This window comes from Brachyhypopomus gauderio, unplaced genomic scaffold, assembly GCF_052324685.1.
Source record: "Brachyhypopomus gauderio isolate BG-103 unplaced genomic scaffold, BGAUD_0.2 sc52, whole genome shotgun sequence".
In the NCBI taxonomy this organism is placed as follows: Eukaryota; Metazoa; Chordata; class Actinopteri; order Gymnotiformes; family Hypopomidae; genus Brachyhypopomus; species Brachyhypopomus gauderio.
This window is the reverse complement of record NW_027506877.1, coordinates 1342341-1356954: the sequence shown is the minus strand read 5'-3', so window position 1 is coordinate 1356954 and position 14614 is coordinate 1342341. Positions and strand designations below refer to the sequence as shown.

Genomic DNA, 14614 nt, shown 5'->3' with positions numbered 1-14614 from the left:
TACAACACTAAAATAACATCATTAAATACATAAATTAATTCATTAGCCACATTACAACACAAAAAAAAACCTCATTAAATACATAAATTAATTCATTAGCCACATTACAACACTAAAATAACATTATTAAATACATAAATTAATTCATCCCTAACATTTTCGTTTCACTTTACCTGGCCACACAGGAGAAGCAACGCATGCATGTGTTTTTATGTTGACAGGGAGCACAACACGCTGGAAACAAGTAGTGGTTTACCACTACAGTGGTAACTCCAATGGGGCAGTCTCTTTCTACGGCTCTGGGAGGGACTAAACTCCAAACAGGTCGCCCTTAACTCCAAATGGGCGTGGCCTTCTCTTACATCCGTTGTTATTGGTCATATTTCAGATTTAGAGGTTTTTTCAGATTTGGAGGATTTTGCGGTACGACTTGTGGCAGCGGACAAGATGGCCGACAGTTGTTTGCAAGTCATTTGCTTGCCGGACAAGATGGTCGTAAGTAAAACAAATGTAATGTTAGCCTTGTTTGTTTACATGTTAAAAGTATGAGCGGTTTAGGTTAATGTCGATGTGTTCATGTTTGTTTTCTTATCTCGTTTACATGTTAAAAGTATGAGCGGTTTAGGTTAATGTCGATGTGTGCATGTTTGTTTTCTTATCTTGTTTACATGAAGTGAAGCAAAGTGAAGTAAATGTTCACTATATCACTGCCCACTTTGTGCGTCTAAAGTTTTTAAACCTTCTGACTGCATTACTGCTACGCGGCACATTGAGTCTCACAAGGGTCGAGGTAGTTAATAAATTACTTTGTGTTGGTTTTGGCCTGAACATATGTAAATAATAATAAATAAATAAATAATATAAATGTTAAAATGTAGGTATTTATTAGTATTGTGTGTGTTTTTAAGTAATGAATTTGTTTTAATAGTTAAGTTTTGTATATCTACTCTTTATGAGGAACTGATTTGTTTAGCTGTATTTCTCACATAGATTACTTTCTTTTTCTGCCCCCAGAGTTCACAATATACAAATGTCACCTGACATGTCGAAAAAGTCCACACTTTCATTGTTATTATTGTGGACAAACAATTATTAGAAAGATTTGCTATATGAAACACCTTACATCATGTAGTCCATGTTATGTCAAGATGTCTAAAATTGCATCTGAGGAACAGGTCTCTCCACCTGAGAGACCAGGAAGCACTTGTGCCCCTCTACCCGGCACTCCAATAGGCCCTTCTGCCCCTCTACCTGGCACTCCAATAGGCCCTTCTGCCCCTCTAGCTGGGACACAGAGAAGCCATTCTGCTCCTCTACCCTGGACATCAAAAAGTCCTTTTACCTCTCCACCTGGGGAACCAAGAAGACCATTTGTCCCTCCACCTGCATCTGCAACAGCCAAAGAAATCCCTACAGATTTACATGTAGATCCCAGTAAGCAATTAATGTTTCTCCCTTCAAAACATACTCAACCGGTTCTGAAGAGTCAAAGTATCAGAAACAAAATTCAATGTCCCCGTTATAACATCTCATTGTATTCCCAGAATTTCAAAAAGCATCTGAAAAGGAAACATGGGACAATGGTTAAAGATATAACTGCAGATACTTGTTTACTAAGTCAGTGCATTGACCCTGAGAGAGGAATCTTTGCTGTTACAAAAACCTTCCACGGGCCTCCAGTTCCAATCCATGTTGCACAGAAATTGTGGGGTTCAGATCTTCAGAATGCTTGTGAAGTTGATGAGTGCAATGTTAATATAGAGGTGGCTGTTAGAAGTGGGTGTAAAACATTTAGCTGTTGCCATCAGAGATCACTAGACTACTGCTGCTTGCAAGAAAGCATGGAAAACTTGAAAGATGAGGTCTTAACAGAAATGGTTTCAGCCAAGTGGTTCGGTGAAGCCAAAAAACTTCAGTGCCTTCAGAAGAAGAAAGAGGCAGCTCAGGAACAAGCTCCTTTGGCCGTATCTGTGAACATTGGCCCATCTACAAAGCACTATGTTTCTGTGTTTGAAAAAAAAAACAGTCCTACTATAGTCGGTTAGGGAGAGTGATGGTATGCTATGATGCAAAAACAAACCGCTGGCACTGTCCGTGTGTCAAGGCAAAAATGTCCTGCCCACACAAATATGTAGCCAAGTGGCTGTTATTTCAAACCAAGAAACACCTGTTTAGGTCAGTACGTTCAACAGAACCACTAGAAGACTGGACAATTACTGATGTTCATAATGAGGAAGAGTGCAGTGATAATGTGGAGGATTATATATATCCACCTAAAGGCAAACATTTGGAGCGTATTGTTAGATACATCTTTCAGGAAAAAAAAGTTCCAGTTGACCTTCCTGCAGATGTAAAGAAACCAATCACTGATGCACCTCATCATTCTCTAATTCCTGTTGAAGAGTTCTGCACTGAGTGTAAGGAGCAAGTTCCATTAAGTGACCCCATTCTTGTCACATCTAAGGCAAAGATAATTACGCTTACTAATGTTTTTGAAGGTGGGTAAATTGTTAAAGGAATTCTTCTTAACTTTTACATGTGTTCTCATTAAGCAACTCTTACACAATGTCTGTTTGTTTATTTAGGTATATCAACATTTTGTAAGTGTTGCTACAGGTGTGGAATGGTATACAGATATCAAGAATGGTCCCATGGCCTCCATAATTATAATGACCACATCATATTGGACCTTCATTTGTGTTTGTACTTGAGAGCCTCCCTTCAGGTAATATATTACTTGTTGTACTGTTCAATTCATATTGTTGTATGCTCACAGACTAAAAGACTCTCTTACATTATGCATACACGGACTGGCCACTTCATTTTAACCACCTCCATGTTTCTACACTTACCATGTAGAAGCACTGTGTTGTTCTACTCTTACGTAGTACATCTGTTTCTCTGTATACTTTATTACCCTGTTCTTCAATCAGGACCTCCACATAGCTGAAATTGAAACTGTAATAGGAAGTAATTGGGGGGAAAAAACTCACTTAAAAAGCAAGACAATACCAAATACTGATATACAAAATACTGATAATCAGTTATGTCAGTGATTATTAAAACAATGCCTCAAAGGTTCTTGTATTTACAGACCACAAGAACTGCACAGGACCAACAAAGAACAGGTATGTGGGTGTTGTCAATGCAGTGACACTGACATGGCGCTGGTGTGAGTGCATCAGACAGAGCAGTGCTGCTGCAGTTAAAAATCACTATTACTATTGGACTGAGAATGATCCACCACCCACATAATACCTGTTCTTTGTTGCTCCTCTGTTCTGTACGAATAATAACTTTTGTTTTGAGGCATTGTTTTAATAATCATTGACATATAACTGATTATCAGTATGTTGTATATCAGTATATGGTCTTGCATTTTAAATGAGTTTTTCCAATTACTTCCTATAAAAACATTTGTTGGTTCTCCACACGTTTCCCAACACAGTTCCACAAGATATTTTTGAAATATATATTATTTGTTTAAGGTTTTGCCTTTAAGTGCACAGACAGGATAAAACATCAAACACATTTTGACACCATCTTGAAGTGAGCTTTTTATTGTTTGATTATCAGACACACAATGCTGCAGGAAGAGTGTTTGAGGCAATGGAGCTAACATCAGGTGTGAAACTCCCTCCTCACAACAAATTGCTTCATGCCTACCTTCATTTTGAGGCATTAACACAGCATGAATACACTTATGCATGTGTCAAATGTGGGCATCACCCAGCTGTTGTGGTAATGGATCTTCACAGAAAGGGTGTATTCAACATGCCAGGTAGGAAAACAGTTTTTGTTTTTCAGTTCAGCTGAAGGCAGTTGCTGTCTGTATTCACAGCATATCAGTAATTTGGTTGATGTTTTGTTTTCCATAGTAAGTGAGATCCCAGCACCACCTCCTAATTACAATGGGGAAGTTAACCTGGAGGAATTTTGGAACTCTATTGCACTGAAAATGATTGCCCATGGATTTGTATCTAGTAAGTGGTGAATGCTGTTTGAAAACATTATCAAAATTTGTAAAATAATTTTCACATAAATGATTTAAAAAGCCAAGTCTTTGTAAAGAGAAATTAATTTTTAATATGTAAAATAGCAGTTTATGGTGGGGGTGTTGAATAGTCCCCTCCAAAAAATGTTATCATTCCTCATACACACAGAAGGCCCATGTAAGTTCCCTGGTGGATAGTCATTAAAATGGGCATATTTGCTTTGTGGGCATGACCTAACCCTAATTTCTAATTACCACAGGTGTCAAGAAATTCTACACACTCGATGTCTCTACAATTAACCATTTTATATCAAACTTCTCTGAATAGCATTTCAGACACTAAACGATGCAGAACAAAATAATGGAATCTTCTTTAAACGCTGTAATGTTCTGTTTGATAAACAGGCACGCTGCAGAACCCCTTTGTGGTTCATCCAACATATGCATACTGGGCACCATGGATTGGACCTCACACACGAAAGTGCAATGATGTTCTCAACACAGAATGGGAAAAAGTCCACCATTCTGTAAACCCAGCAGAAATGGCAGATTTAGATGTCTCAGAGGACCGGCTTCTCAATGAAGTTTTAAACCTCAAAGTTAGTAAGCTTATAACATTTTGAGCATTTAGTTGACAGAGCTTTGTGTGTGCCACTGACATATTTTTTTTTATAACAGGTAGACGATGTGAGAAAGCTGTGTAGAGCGAGTGGTGTGGATCCATCGGGTTTCAAAATGGATCTTGTTCTTCGACTTCGGGAGGAAATCAAAAGCAGAAATGCTTATGACAAAATTTTTGAAAAGGTTTGGGGAGCTTCAGGTAAGGTCTTTTACTTAAATATATATATTATTTTACCAACAAACCGTTAAACAATTGTATAAATTAACTATATTCTTTAATTGTTGAAGTTTTGTAAGCCAGTGTTTTTTCACTTAGCAGAACTTAACATTGCAGAGTTAATTTGTGTTTAGTGTGAGGCCAAATATCTCTATAGGGTTTAAATCAGGACTCTTACCAGCCCAGAACAATGGATAAAATCAATATACACTGCTCAAAAAAATAAACACTTAAACAACACAATATAACTCCAAGTCAACCACACTTCTGTGAAACCAACCTGTTCAGTTAGGAAGCAACACGGATTGTGAATCAATTTCACCTGCTGTTGTGCAAATGGAATAGACAACAGGTAGAAATGAGAGGCAATTAGCAAGACCCCCCCTATAAAGGTGTGGTTCTGCAGGTGGGGACCACAGACCACTTCTCAGTACCTATGCTTTCTGGCTGATGTTTTGGTCACTTTTGAATGTTGGTGGTCCTTTCACACTCGTGGTAGCATGAGCGTGCAGCTCATCCAGGATGGCACATCGATACGAGCTGTGGCAAGAAGGTTTGCTGTGTCTGTCAGCGTAGTGTCCAGAGGCTAGAGGCGCTACCAGGAGACAGGCCAGTACACCAGGAGACGTGGAGGAGGCCGTAGGAGGGCAACAACCCAGCAGCAGGGCCGCTACCTCCGCCTTTGTGCAAGAAGGAACAGGAGGAGCACTGCCAGAGCCCTGCAAAATGACCTCCAGCAGGCCACAAATGTGCATGTGTCTGCACAAACGGTTAGAAACCGACTCCATGAGGATGGTATAAGGGCCCGGCATCCACAGATGGGGGTTGTGCTCACAGTCCAACACCGTGCAGGACGCTTGGCATTTGCCAGAGAACACCAGGATCGGCAAATTCGCCACTGGTGCCTTGTGCTCTTCACAGATGAAAGCAGGTTCACACTGAGCACATGTGACAGATGTGACAGAGTCTGGAGACAAAGTGGAGAGCGATCTGCTGCCTGCAACATCCTTCAGCATGACCGGTTTGGCAGTGGGTCAGTAATGGTGTGGGGTGGCATTTCTTTGGAGGGCCGCCCAGCCCTCCATGTGCTCACCAGAGGTAGCCTGACTGCCATTAGGTACCGAGATGAGATCCTCAGACCCCTTGTGAGACCATATTCTGGTGCGATTGGCCCTGGGTTCCTCCTAATGCAGGACAATGTTAGACCTCATGTGGCTGGAGTGTGTCAGCAGTTCCTGCAAGATGAAGGCATTGAAGCTATGGACTGGCCCGCCCGTTCCCCAGACCTGAATCCAATTGAGCACATCTGGGACATCATGTCTCGCTCCATCCACCAACGTCACGTTGCACCACAGACTGTCCAGGAGTTGGCGGATGCTTTAGTCCAGGTCTGGGAGGAGATCCCTCAGGAGAAAATCCGCCACCTCATCAGGAGCATGCCCAGGCGTTGTAGGGAGGTCATACAGGCACGTGGAGGCCACACACAATACTGAACCTCATTTTTACTTCTTTTAAGGACATTACATCAAAGTTGGATCAGCCTGTTGTGTGTTTTTCCACTTAAATTTTGTGTGTGGCTCCAAATTCAGGCCTCCATTGGTTAATAAATTTGATTTCCATTGATGATTTTGTTGTCAGCACATTCAGGATGTGTTATTTGAATGTTCCCTTTATTTTTTTGAGCAGTGTATTTTGGGCTTGCTCCAGTTTTCCCCACAGCAATGTGTATGTTACATTCATCATCTTTTGAACCATTTGTATTTATTGTATATGTTTCCCCTTAGGTGGCTGGACTACTATTATGTGTCCTTGTGGCATTGTGTACAGCGTGAAATTTAACATGAGAGCTGAAAGTCCAAGGGACTATATGGATTTGTTACTGTCATGGAAGTATATGCCTAATGTAACAGTCTATGACTTTGCGAGGGGATTAGCAACTCATGGCAACTTGAGAGTTCCAGAAATGCTGCCGTTTACTCCCAACGAGGGAAGATTGTTAAGCCCAACAGAAGAAAATCTTCAGCTTGCAAACGAGGAAAAAATCAAAGTACATCTTTCTTGGCTTAAAGAAAAGAAGAAGATTCCTGATGATGGTGGCCACCCCTTAACTGGTTCTTCTGACCACTATGTTTTGTATGATACCCTTCATGAATCAAACTCTAAAGATAGTAAAGATGTTTTAAAAAGGATCGCTCTTGTGCCAGAGCTTGCAGGATGGATGAACAGTCAAGTGGCAGAGCAACGTTTTTCACAAATGGAAAGAAACAATTATTTTCTCAATATGATGGCTCCAAGTGTGCAGATATTCCTGATTAGAAACATTATCCATCACAGGAACCAACTACAAAACAAACAGACAACTGAAAATGTCCAGAAAGCAATGGGAAATGCCAAAGTCACTGTAAACACATTTGGGCAAGTTGTCATTTGCAAGGAAAGCTCATCATTGAGAAGCGTTCCATGTAATGGTAAGTTCTAAATACAAGTCTTCAAATGAAAATTACCTTAAAATTAAATTCCAGTGTGTGCATAGAATCAAAGATTCTTTTCCACTTTTTAGGTGCAACTTTGCAAACACCTTCCACAGATCAAAAGAGAATTCCTGGGGCAGATGCATGCAAGATTTTGGAAACAAAAGAAGAAAGACGTGAGTGGCAATTTCTGAAGTGATAAAATATGTATTGTGTATCTACACAGTTGAATAGCACATAAATCATGACCACTAGCTTGTTTCTACACTCTGTGTCCACTGACAAAGAGACAGGTGAGGGAGATGGAGGTGTCTGAGATGAAGATGTTGAGATTCTCATTTGGAGTGACGAGGAAGGATAGGATGAGAAATGAGTTTATTAGAGGATCAGCACATGTAGCATGTTTTGGAGATAAAGTTAGAGAAGCGAGATTGAGATGGTTTGGACATGTACAGAGGAGGGAGGAGAGGTATATTGGTAGGAGGGTCTTGAGGATGGAACTTCCAGGCAAGAGGAGGAGAGGTAGACCTAAGAGGAGGTTTATGGATGCAGTGGTAGAGGATATGAGAGTGGCTGGTGTGCCAGTGGAGGACACTCAGGACAGGGCCAGATGGAGGAGTTTGATCTGCTGTGGTGACCCCTAAACGGGAATTGCCGAAAGATGATGATGATCAATGGTAATTGGAGCATACGGAGGTGTTATCAATAGAAAACTTGGCAAGCACTAGAGAAACTTGTTGTCTAACGTACAAACAATACAGTTTCCACATATCTAGAGAATATTCCAGTGATTTCAGTGAGTCCACACAAGATGATTGCAAAAGGTGAGTGATTAAAAAGAAATAATTAAAAATGTATATATCTGGTGCAACTGCTGTTCGTATGTTATAGATAAACATTCCTGGATAAACAAGGACATGCTTCCAAGTTGAGCAATATGGGGGCAGCCACTACACCCACAATGCCAGAAAATGGTAATTATTGATTTTGATAAATAAAAATAAATAAAAATATTGATAAATATATATCAATATTAAATTTTTATTATCGTATTTTTAAATCAAATTTGCATTTATGTATTTGTTTAACTTTAGGGACTTTAAAAATGGTAATTCCCTTTTTAAATCTTTTTTTAGATTACATATGCATTAGACCCCACAAAACACCCAAGTGAACAAATTGCCAGGGTGGGGTCAACTGTCTTGACACGGTCAGATTTTTGGACACTAGGACTGCCAAAATGTCTTGAAGCAACGGTATTAATACTGTGAATAAAGATAACAAAAATATGAATAAATAGTATTTTTTTCTTATTGTAATTTTACACTTTTTTCCCCTAGATTGCCAATTGCTGCTTCAGATTTATAGAACAAACAGCTTTTCGCCTGGTAAGTGTCTAAACAGTTCCTTTATTCATGACACATAAAAAATGCTGACATGTATGTAATTATGTATACATCATTTTTCCTCTTGTTATAGGATATAGATATTTTTATTGCAGACTGTTATGTAGTGGCAACCTGGCTGCCACCTCTTTGTGCAGATCCGCAGTTATCCATTCCTGTGAGTCTTCATGCAGTGCATTTCCAGATTTTTTATTATTATTTGACAATTTTTTGTGTTATTTGTATTATTTGTCAAATTTGTGAATTAAATTAATGTTAATTATTGATTTAACAGGCTGACCTCACCCAAAAAGACATGGTGGCATTTCCCTCTTGGATGCCTGGGCACAGGATGCTATGTGTAAGTGATGTGCGTTTTGTACCTATGTAACCTTTTAAATAAATATTTTTTTTATAATTAATTTTAATTACTGTAGTTTGAGTTAAATCCCATGTATGTCAAATTAAATACATGCTGTACTTTGTTATTGGCACAGTGGTCAGGTGGTGGTACTGCCTTTTCCATGTTTACTGTAATATTGCGTACACAGCATATGCTACATCCCAGGTGTTCAACCTTATTAATAGAATGCCAGTGTGGCTGCAGGTTTTCATTGAACTCAACACAAATTATTCCACTCAGCTGGTCTCACTTAAACAGTTATACTTGTGTGCTCATTTTTTGTTCGCCCTTTGTGAATAAAATAGTTTATTCCTGCCATATACTTTTTGTGAAAATTGTATGGAAGAATGTGTATATGCATTTTGCAGATTATGAAACCAAAGGAGAGAGAAATATATTTTCTTGACCCTATTGAGCAAGATGTGTTTGCCCAACACCTTACAATATTCAGGTTTATTCAAGTGTTTTGTAGTGTTCTGAGATTACAGTAGTTCTGTTTTAAACTGTAATCTCTCTCTTTATTTTTTATTTATTTTGTTCTGTAGTAGCAATACCAATGTCCTATGTGAAATTGGAGATATTAACATCTATAGTTCAACAGTATGGCATAATTAATAATGTTTTGATCACTAAAGCTTGCATAGTGATGTATATTGTCCAAATGATTTTTTAATAGAAAGATAGCAAAGATGATTGAGAACCGAGAATAGACAGAGAAAACTGCAGATTCATTTGAGGTAAAAAAAAAAAAAAATTTAACGTTCAAATTAAAATCTACTTGTGGTCAATAATGGGCTGTGATGGATAATTTGGTTGTTTCTACATATATCAAACCTAACAGGGAATCCCAAGACAAACAAGGGGCAACAGCTGTGGTATATATATGCTTATGGTAGGTAGACTGGTGAAAGTTGTCTAAACTTTGTATCTCATTAGGTTTGCTTGTTTAATGCAGCATTCCCTGACTAGTATTTAATTCAATAAAACATACTTTTTTTGTACTGTCAGTATACTCTGTACATTGCACTGGGTCAGGAGTTTGACTTTACAGAAGTAAGTCATTAATTAATCAAATTTATTTTATTCAAAATTCCATTCAGTCCATTGTTATGAAGTGAATGATTATTCTTTTCATTGTGTTGCTGTTTTATTGTTGCCTTTGATTAGGAGATGGTGGTGTGCTTTGCTAATAAGGCACTTTCCTGCACAAATGTAGGTATATTTTCATGTCTTCTTAAATTACTTTGCGCTGTACATGCATCATCACCTTTTGTGTGTATGTTTTTTCTTCAAAAGGCTGCAGCATTCTGGATTTTGCTAAAGAGAAGATGGACCAGATGGACCTCCTAGTAAGAGACAGCACTTCCAGCAAGACACAGATGAAACTGGTATAATAACACACATGCACACAGGACTGTAGGTCATCTCAAATGTATGTTCTTGAGGAAAGACATTCAGTTTATTGGGTACCTAACTAATAATAATAATAATAATAATAATAATCTTTATTTGTATAGCACCTTTCATACATACATGTAACTCAAAGTGCTTTACAGTATAAATAAAAGAAACATTAAAAGGAGATAAGACAAAGACAAAAAGACAAAAAGAAAATGTTAAAAGAAATTAAAGATAAAAATATTAAAATAACATAAAAAGTAAAAAGTGAACTAAGATAATAAAAAGTAAAGTAAATAAGATAAAACTATTAAGATAAGAGTTTCTTAACTAAAAGCGGATCTAAACAGGAATGTTTTGAGACTGCTCTTAAAACTATGCAGGGATGAAATGCCTCTGAGCTCTTCAGGAAGAGAATGTTATAATGTTTTAGGCAGATGATTATGATAACATGGAACTGTTACAGCAATGTGATCCATAATAGAAAAAAATATATATGTAAATATCTCAAATTTTCCAGGTGTTGGTGTTTTATGAATACTGTACTAACATGTTAAATATATATATTTTTTAAGTACGATGTATAATTAACTTGAAACTAGGGATGCATAAATACCATTTTTTTCCAACCGAGTACGAGTACGAGTACGTGTATTTTTGTACTTGCCGATACCGATACCGATACTTACATAGAATTAAGCAGTCAGGAGCATTATGTAATAGTTATTAATGTAAAATAGTGCAATGAAATCAATACAAAACCAACATACAGCTGAAGGCTGTAATATCATGCAACAAGCTCTTGATATGCGTTTGCACCTTTTCGTGCATCTTCGGTAAAATGGTCTCCGTTATATGATAACGGCTGGGAATTTCATACTTGGGCTCTAACACATCAAGAAGGTGCCGAAATCCCTGATTCTCAATGACCGAAAATGGTTGATCATCAAGAACAATAAACTGGCTAAGAGCTTCTGTTATCTTCACAGATCTAGGGTGGTGTGTAGACATTTTCTCTCGTCTACTTAGCGTTTGCTGCAGTGTTGGTTGATGCAGTGGTTTGATAGCAGTGAACTCGTCGTGCTGAGTTTTGTGTTTCATTTTAAGATGTTTTATCAGGTTACTCGTGTTGTAGGAAGACGCAGAAGTACCTCCTCTTGATATTTTAATAGAACACAGTTTGCAGTCTGCTTTGCTTGGGTTGTCATCACTAATTGTGAAGTACTTCCAGATCGCCGACATGTTGAATTGTCTGCTCATTAGCATAACGTGGTTTACGTCCACTAGAAAAAAGGTATCGGATGTTGGTATCGGAGCCTCGTTTGCGAGTACGAGTACGGGTAAATGGACATGGTATCGGGCAAATACCCGATACCAGTATCGGTACTCATGCATCTCTACTTGAAACGTTTTATTTTTAATTTATGTGACTTAAATTATGTATGTACATATATTTACATACAGATGCAAGAGAAATGGAGGACGCATCAAGAGGATGACCTTGCAAAAGAAATATCAGTCCTACAGGTTGCAAAAAAAAACTTTAATACAGCCTGAAAATAATTGTATTGGCATACATTTTTTGGTTATCATGGATTTGTTGTTAGTTATCATTTCAATATGTTGGTTAGCGCCTGGTAGGGTAGGCTTGCTGATTATTTTATTGTTTTGGTTTTCTTTTCCTTTTTTCAGCGTGAGCCTACCTGAAGTTCAGCCGGTGCTATGCTTGTACCATCTTGCATTTAATACATTCATTTAAATATATATATATTTTGAAACTGCTAAGTTGTTGGTTTCTCATTATTAATTCACTCATCAAGGCAACTTTCTATCATTCTTTAATTTATTTTTCCTGTTAACTGCCTGACCTAGACCGGGCGGTAACAGTTGATAATAAAATTAGTGATGTTGTTATTGTTTTTTTTTTTTTGTGCTATAGTTAGTTACTTAAATCAGGATAGCATTTAGTCCTATGTTTTTGCTTTAGCGAACCATACAATACTATTAAATATAAATACATTTAAATGGTGTATCGTCTTGATGCTATGAAATGTTTGATTGTAAATGTAAGTAATAGTGTTATGCACAGCAAATGCAGAATGCCTACATGCGCATAGTAATTGTTCGTTCTTGTGTAAAACCAAAAACTTAATGGGACCTTGCATTCAAATTAAATGCAAACCAAATGTTCATTTATGAAAAGAGATGGGAGAGAACATTCCAGAGAGGGAATGCCTACACAGCCTTGCAGAATAGGTCCCTCCTTGCATGGAACAGCAGTCTCCTCTAGTCTGTACAATGAATAAAGAGGTAGGGTGGCATAAAGAACCATTTCTCAATAAAATGTTCTTGGTATACAAAAAGTTGATGACAATGCGTTTGTTGACTAATGTCCATAAATGATATAATATTGGTTAACATCAATCATATTGGTTTCTGATGCATACAAATACCCATTGAGCTCAATCAATGAATTAAAATGAATTTAAAGTTAGTGTAACCGAGCTTCTCGGGGGTTCGAGTCGCAGTGTAAAACGAATTAACTTGGAAGACACAAGTATGAACATTGCACCATTCTCTGTTTTATTCTCTCCACCACACCAAAAACTTTTTTTCTTCTTTTCTTTTCAAGAACCGGCCGAACACACTACAGCGCCCCAAGAGGCATTTCGTATCACCCAGGAACGTTCTCTATAACTCAGTTACATACGTCCCCCCCCCAAATATAAACGTCCCTGTTTATAACATTCCAGAACGATAATCACACAAACAAATCACAGAAAAATTAGACAATAAAACAGCAGCAACAACAACAACAAAAAAAATTATAATAATAGAAGTCAGTGTCCAAAATGACCTTTCCTCAGCTCCACAAACAACAGGATAATAACCATGAGCCCGAGTCACCCCATGCCTTAAACTGAACACCAAACACAAAAAAAAAAATGAACCCCACAACTACCACTGTCAATAAGTCATGAAGTCCTGAAGATGAGCCGGGGCACGCAGAACACGTCCAGCACGGGATACAGCAGCTCCAGGCTCCGATAACCCCAGACCCCCCTCCAGCGCATCAGCGAAGCCGGTTCTCTCCCCAGTGCCTAAAACCGGAACATCCAGCTGTGTGGGAGGGTCACCTGCCATCGGAGAAGCATGACATGGAGAAGAGGGTCGTGAGGGCAAAGACAATGTATATGGCTTCAGCCGGTTGTGGTGAACTATCTGAACATGCTCCCCCGGGTCCCTCGGGTTACTGATGGAGTACGTCAGGCCAGTTTCATCCCCTGAACGCTGAACCTGCATAATCTGATAAGGGCCTCGCCAGTGCGGCGCCAGCTTCGCGCGACCCTCAGCAGGGTTGCTCAACCAAACTAAACTGCCCACAACATAAGTGTGGTGTCGAACCCTCTCATCATGATATAGCTTTTGCCGTTCTCGAGCCTCGGCCAAATTGAGTCTAGCCGTCCCAAAAGCCATCTGCAGCCGTTGCACCAGAGAAGACACAAATGGGGTGTAAGACGCAGTTCCCCAAGACCCCAAAAGACTGTTAGGCACAAGCACATCAACGGGAACCCGAGCTTCACGGCCATGCATGAGAAAGTAGGGGCTGAACTGGGTGCTGCTGTGTCTGGATGTGTTGTAGGCGAATGCAGTCTGTTTCAAAAAGTCATCCCACTCGCCCCCACAAGACAGTAACTGCTTAGCCAACTGATCAATCAATGTCCTGTTATGGCGTTCCACCATGCCATCTGACTGAGGATTATAGGCTGTCGTGCGAGTTTTCTTAATCCCCAACAACCGGCAGAGCCCTTGGATCACCTCTGCCTCGAACTGACGACCCTGGTCACTATGTAAGGTTTCTGGGACACCATGCAACAGAACATAGTCATCAAACAAACACCGAGTTACTGACTGTGCTGTCTGATTTTGAAGGGCGTATAGATTCACAAATTTGGTGAAGTAGTCCTCCACCACCAGAACATACCTACTACCCTTGGACGTAACAGGCAGCTCTAGAATGTCTGCAGCCACCCTTTGCAGGGGTCGACTGACAGACATCCCGCCCATAGGCGCACGCTGTCGTGGTACAGGGGATCTGCGTGTCTGACAAGCTACACACTGCTC

At 39.1% G+C, this 14614-nt stretch overlaps 1 protein-coding gene across 4 annotated transcripts; it reads left to right on the top strand.

The window, feature by feature from the left end:
- Positions 1 to 241: 241 nt before the first annotated feature.
- Positions 242 to 12270, top strand: LOC143488617 (uncharacterized). 4 transcript variants are annotated; one of them, XM_076987436.1, is made up of 21 exons: positions 242 to 495; positions 1015 to 1434; positions 2586 to 2725; positions 3577 to 3625; positions 3734 to 3781; positions 3879 to 3983; positions 4400 to 4593; positions 4673 to 4814; positions 6617 to 7300; positions 7393 to 7479; positions 8195 to 8277; positions 8440 to 8559; positions 8644 to 8691; positions 8783 to 8866; positions 8984 to 9049; positions 9768 to 9828; positions 9933 to 9983; positions 10100 to 10144; positions 10259 to 10303; positions 10388 to 10479; positions 11954 to 12270. In XM_076987436.1, exons 1-11 carry the CDS (start codon positions 342 to 344, stop codon positions 8233 to 8235), a joined length of 2064 nt encoding a protein of 687 aa, XP_076843551.1. In that variant the 5' UTR covers positions 242 to 341; the 3' UTR covers positions 8236 to 8277; positions 8440 to 8559; positions 8644 to 8691; positions 8783 to 8866; positions 8984 to 9049; positions 9768 to 9828; positions 9933 to 9983; positions 10100 to 10144; positions 10259 to 10303; positions 10388 to 10479; positions 11954 to 12270. The 4 variants fall into 4 exon arrangements, with proteins under 4 accessions (XP_076843551.1, XP_076843550.1, XP_076843549.1 ...); XM_076987435.1 differs by having other exon boundaries at positions 244 to 495; positions 3577 to 3781; positions 10388 to 10440; XM_076987434.1 differs by having other exon boundaries at positions 244 to 495; positions 3577 to 3781.
- Positions 12271 to 14614: the final 2344 nt, after the last annotated feature.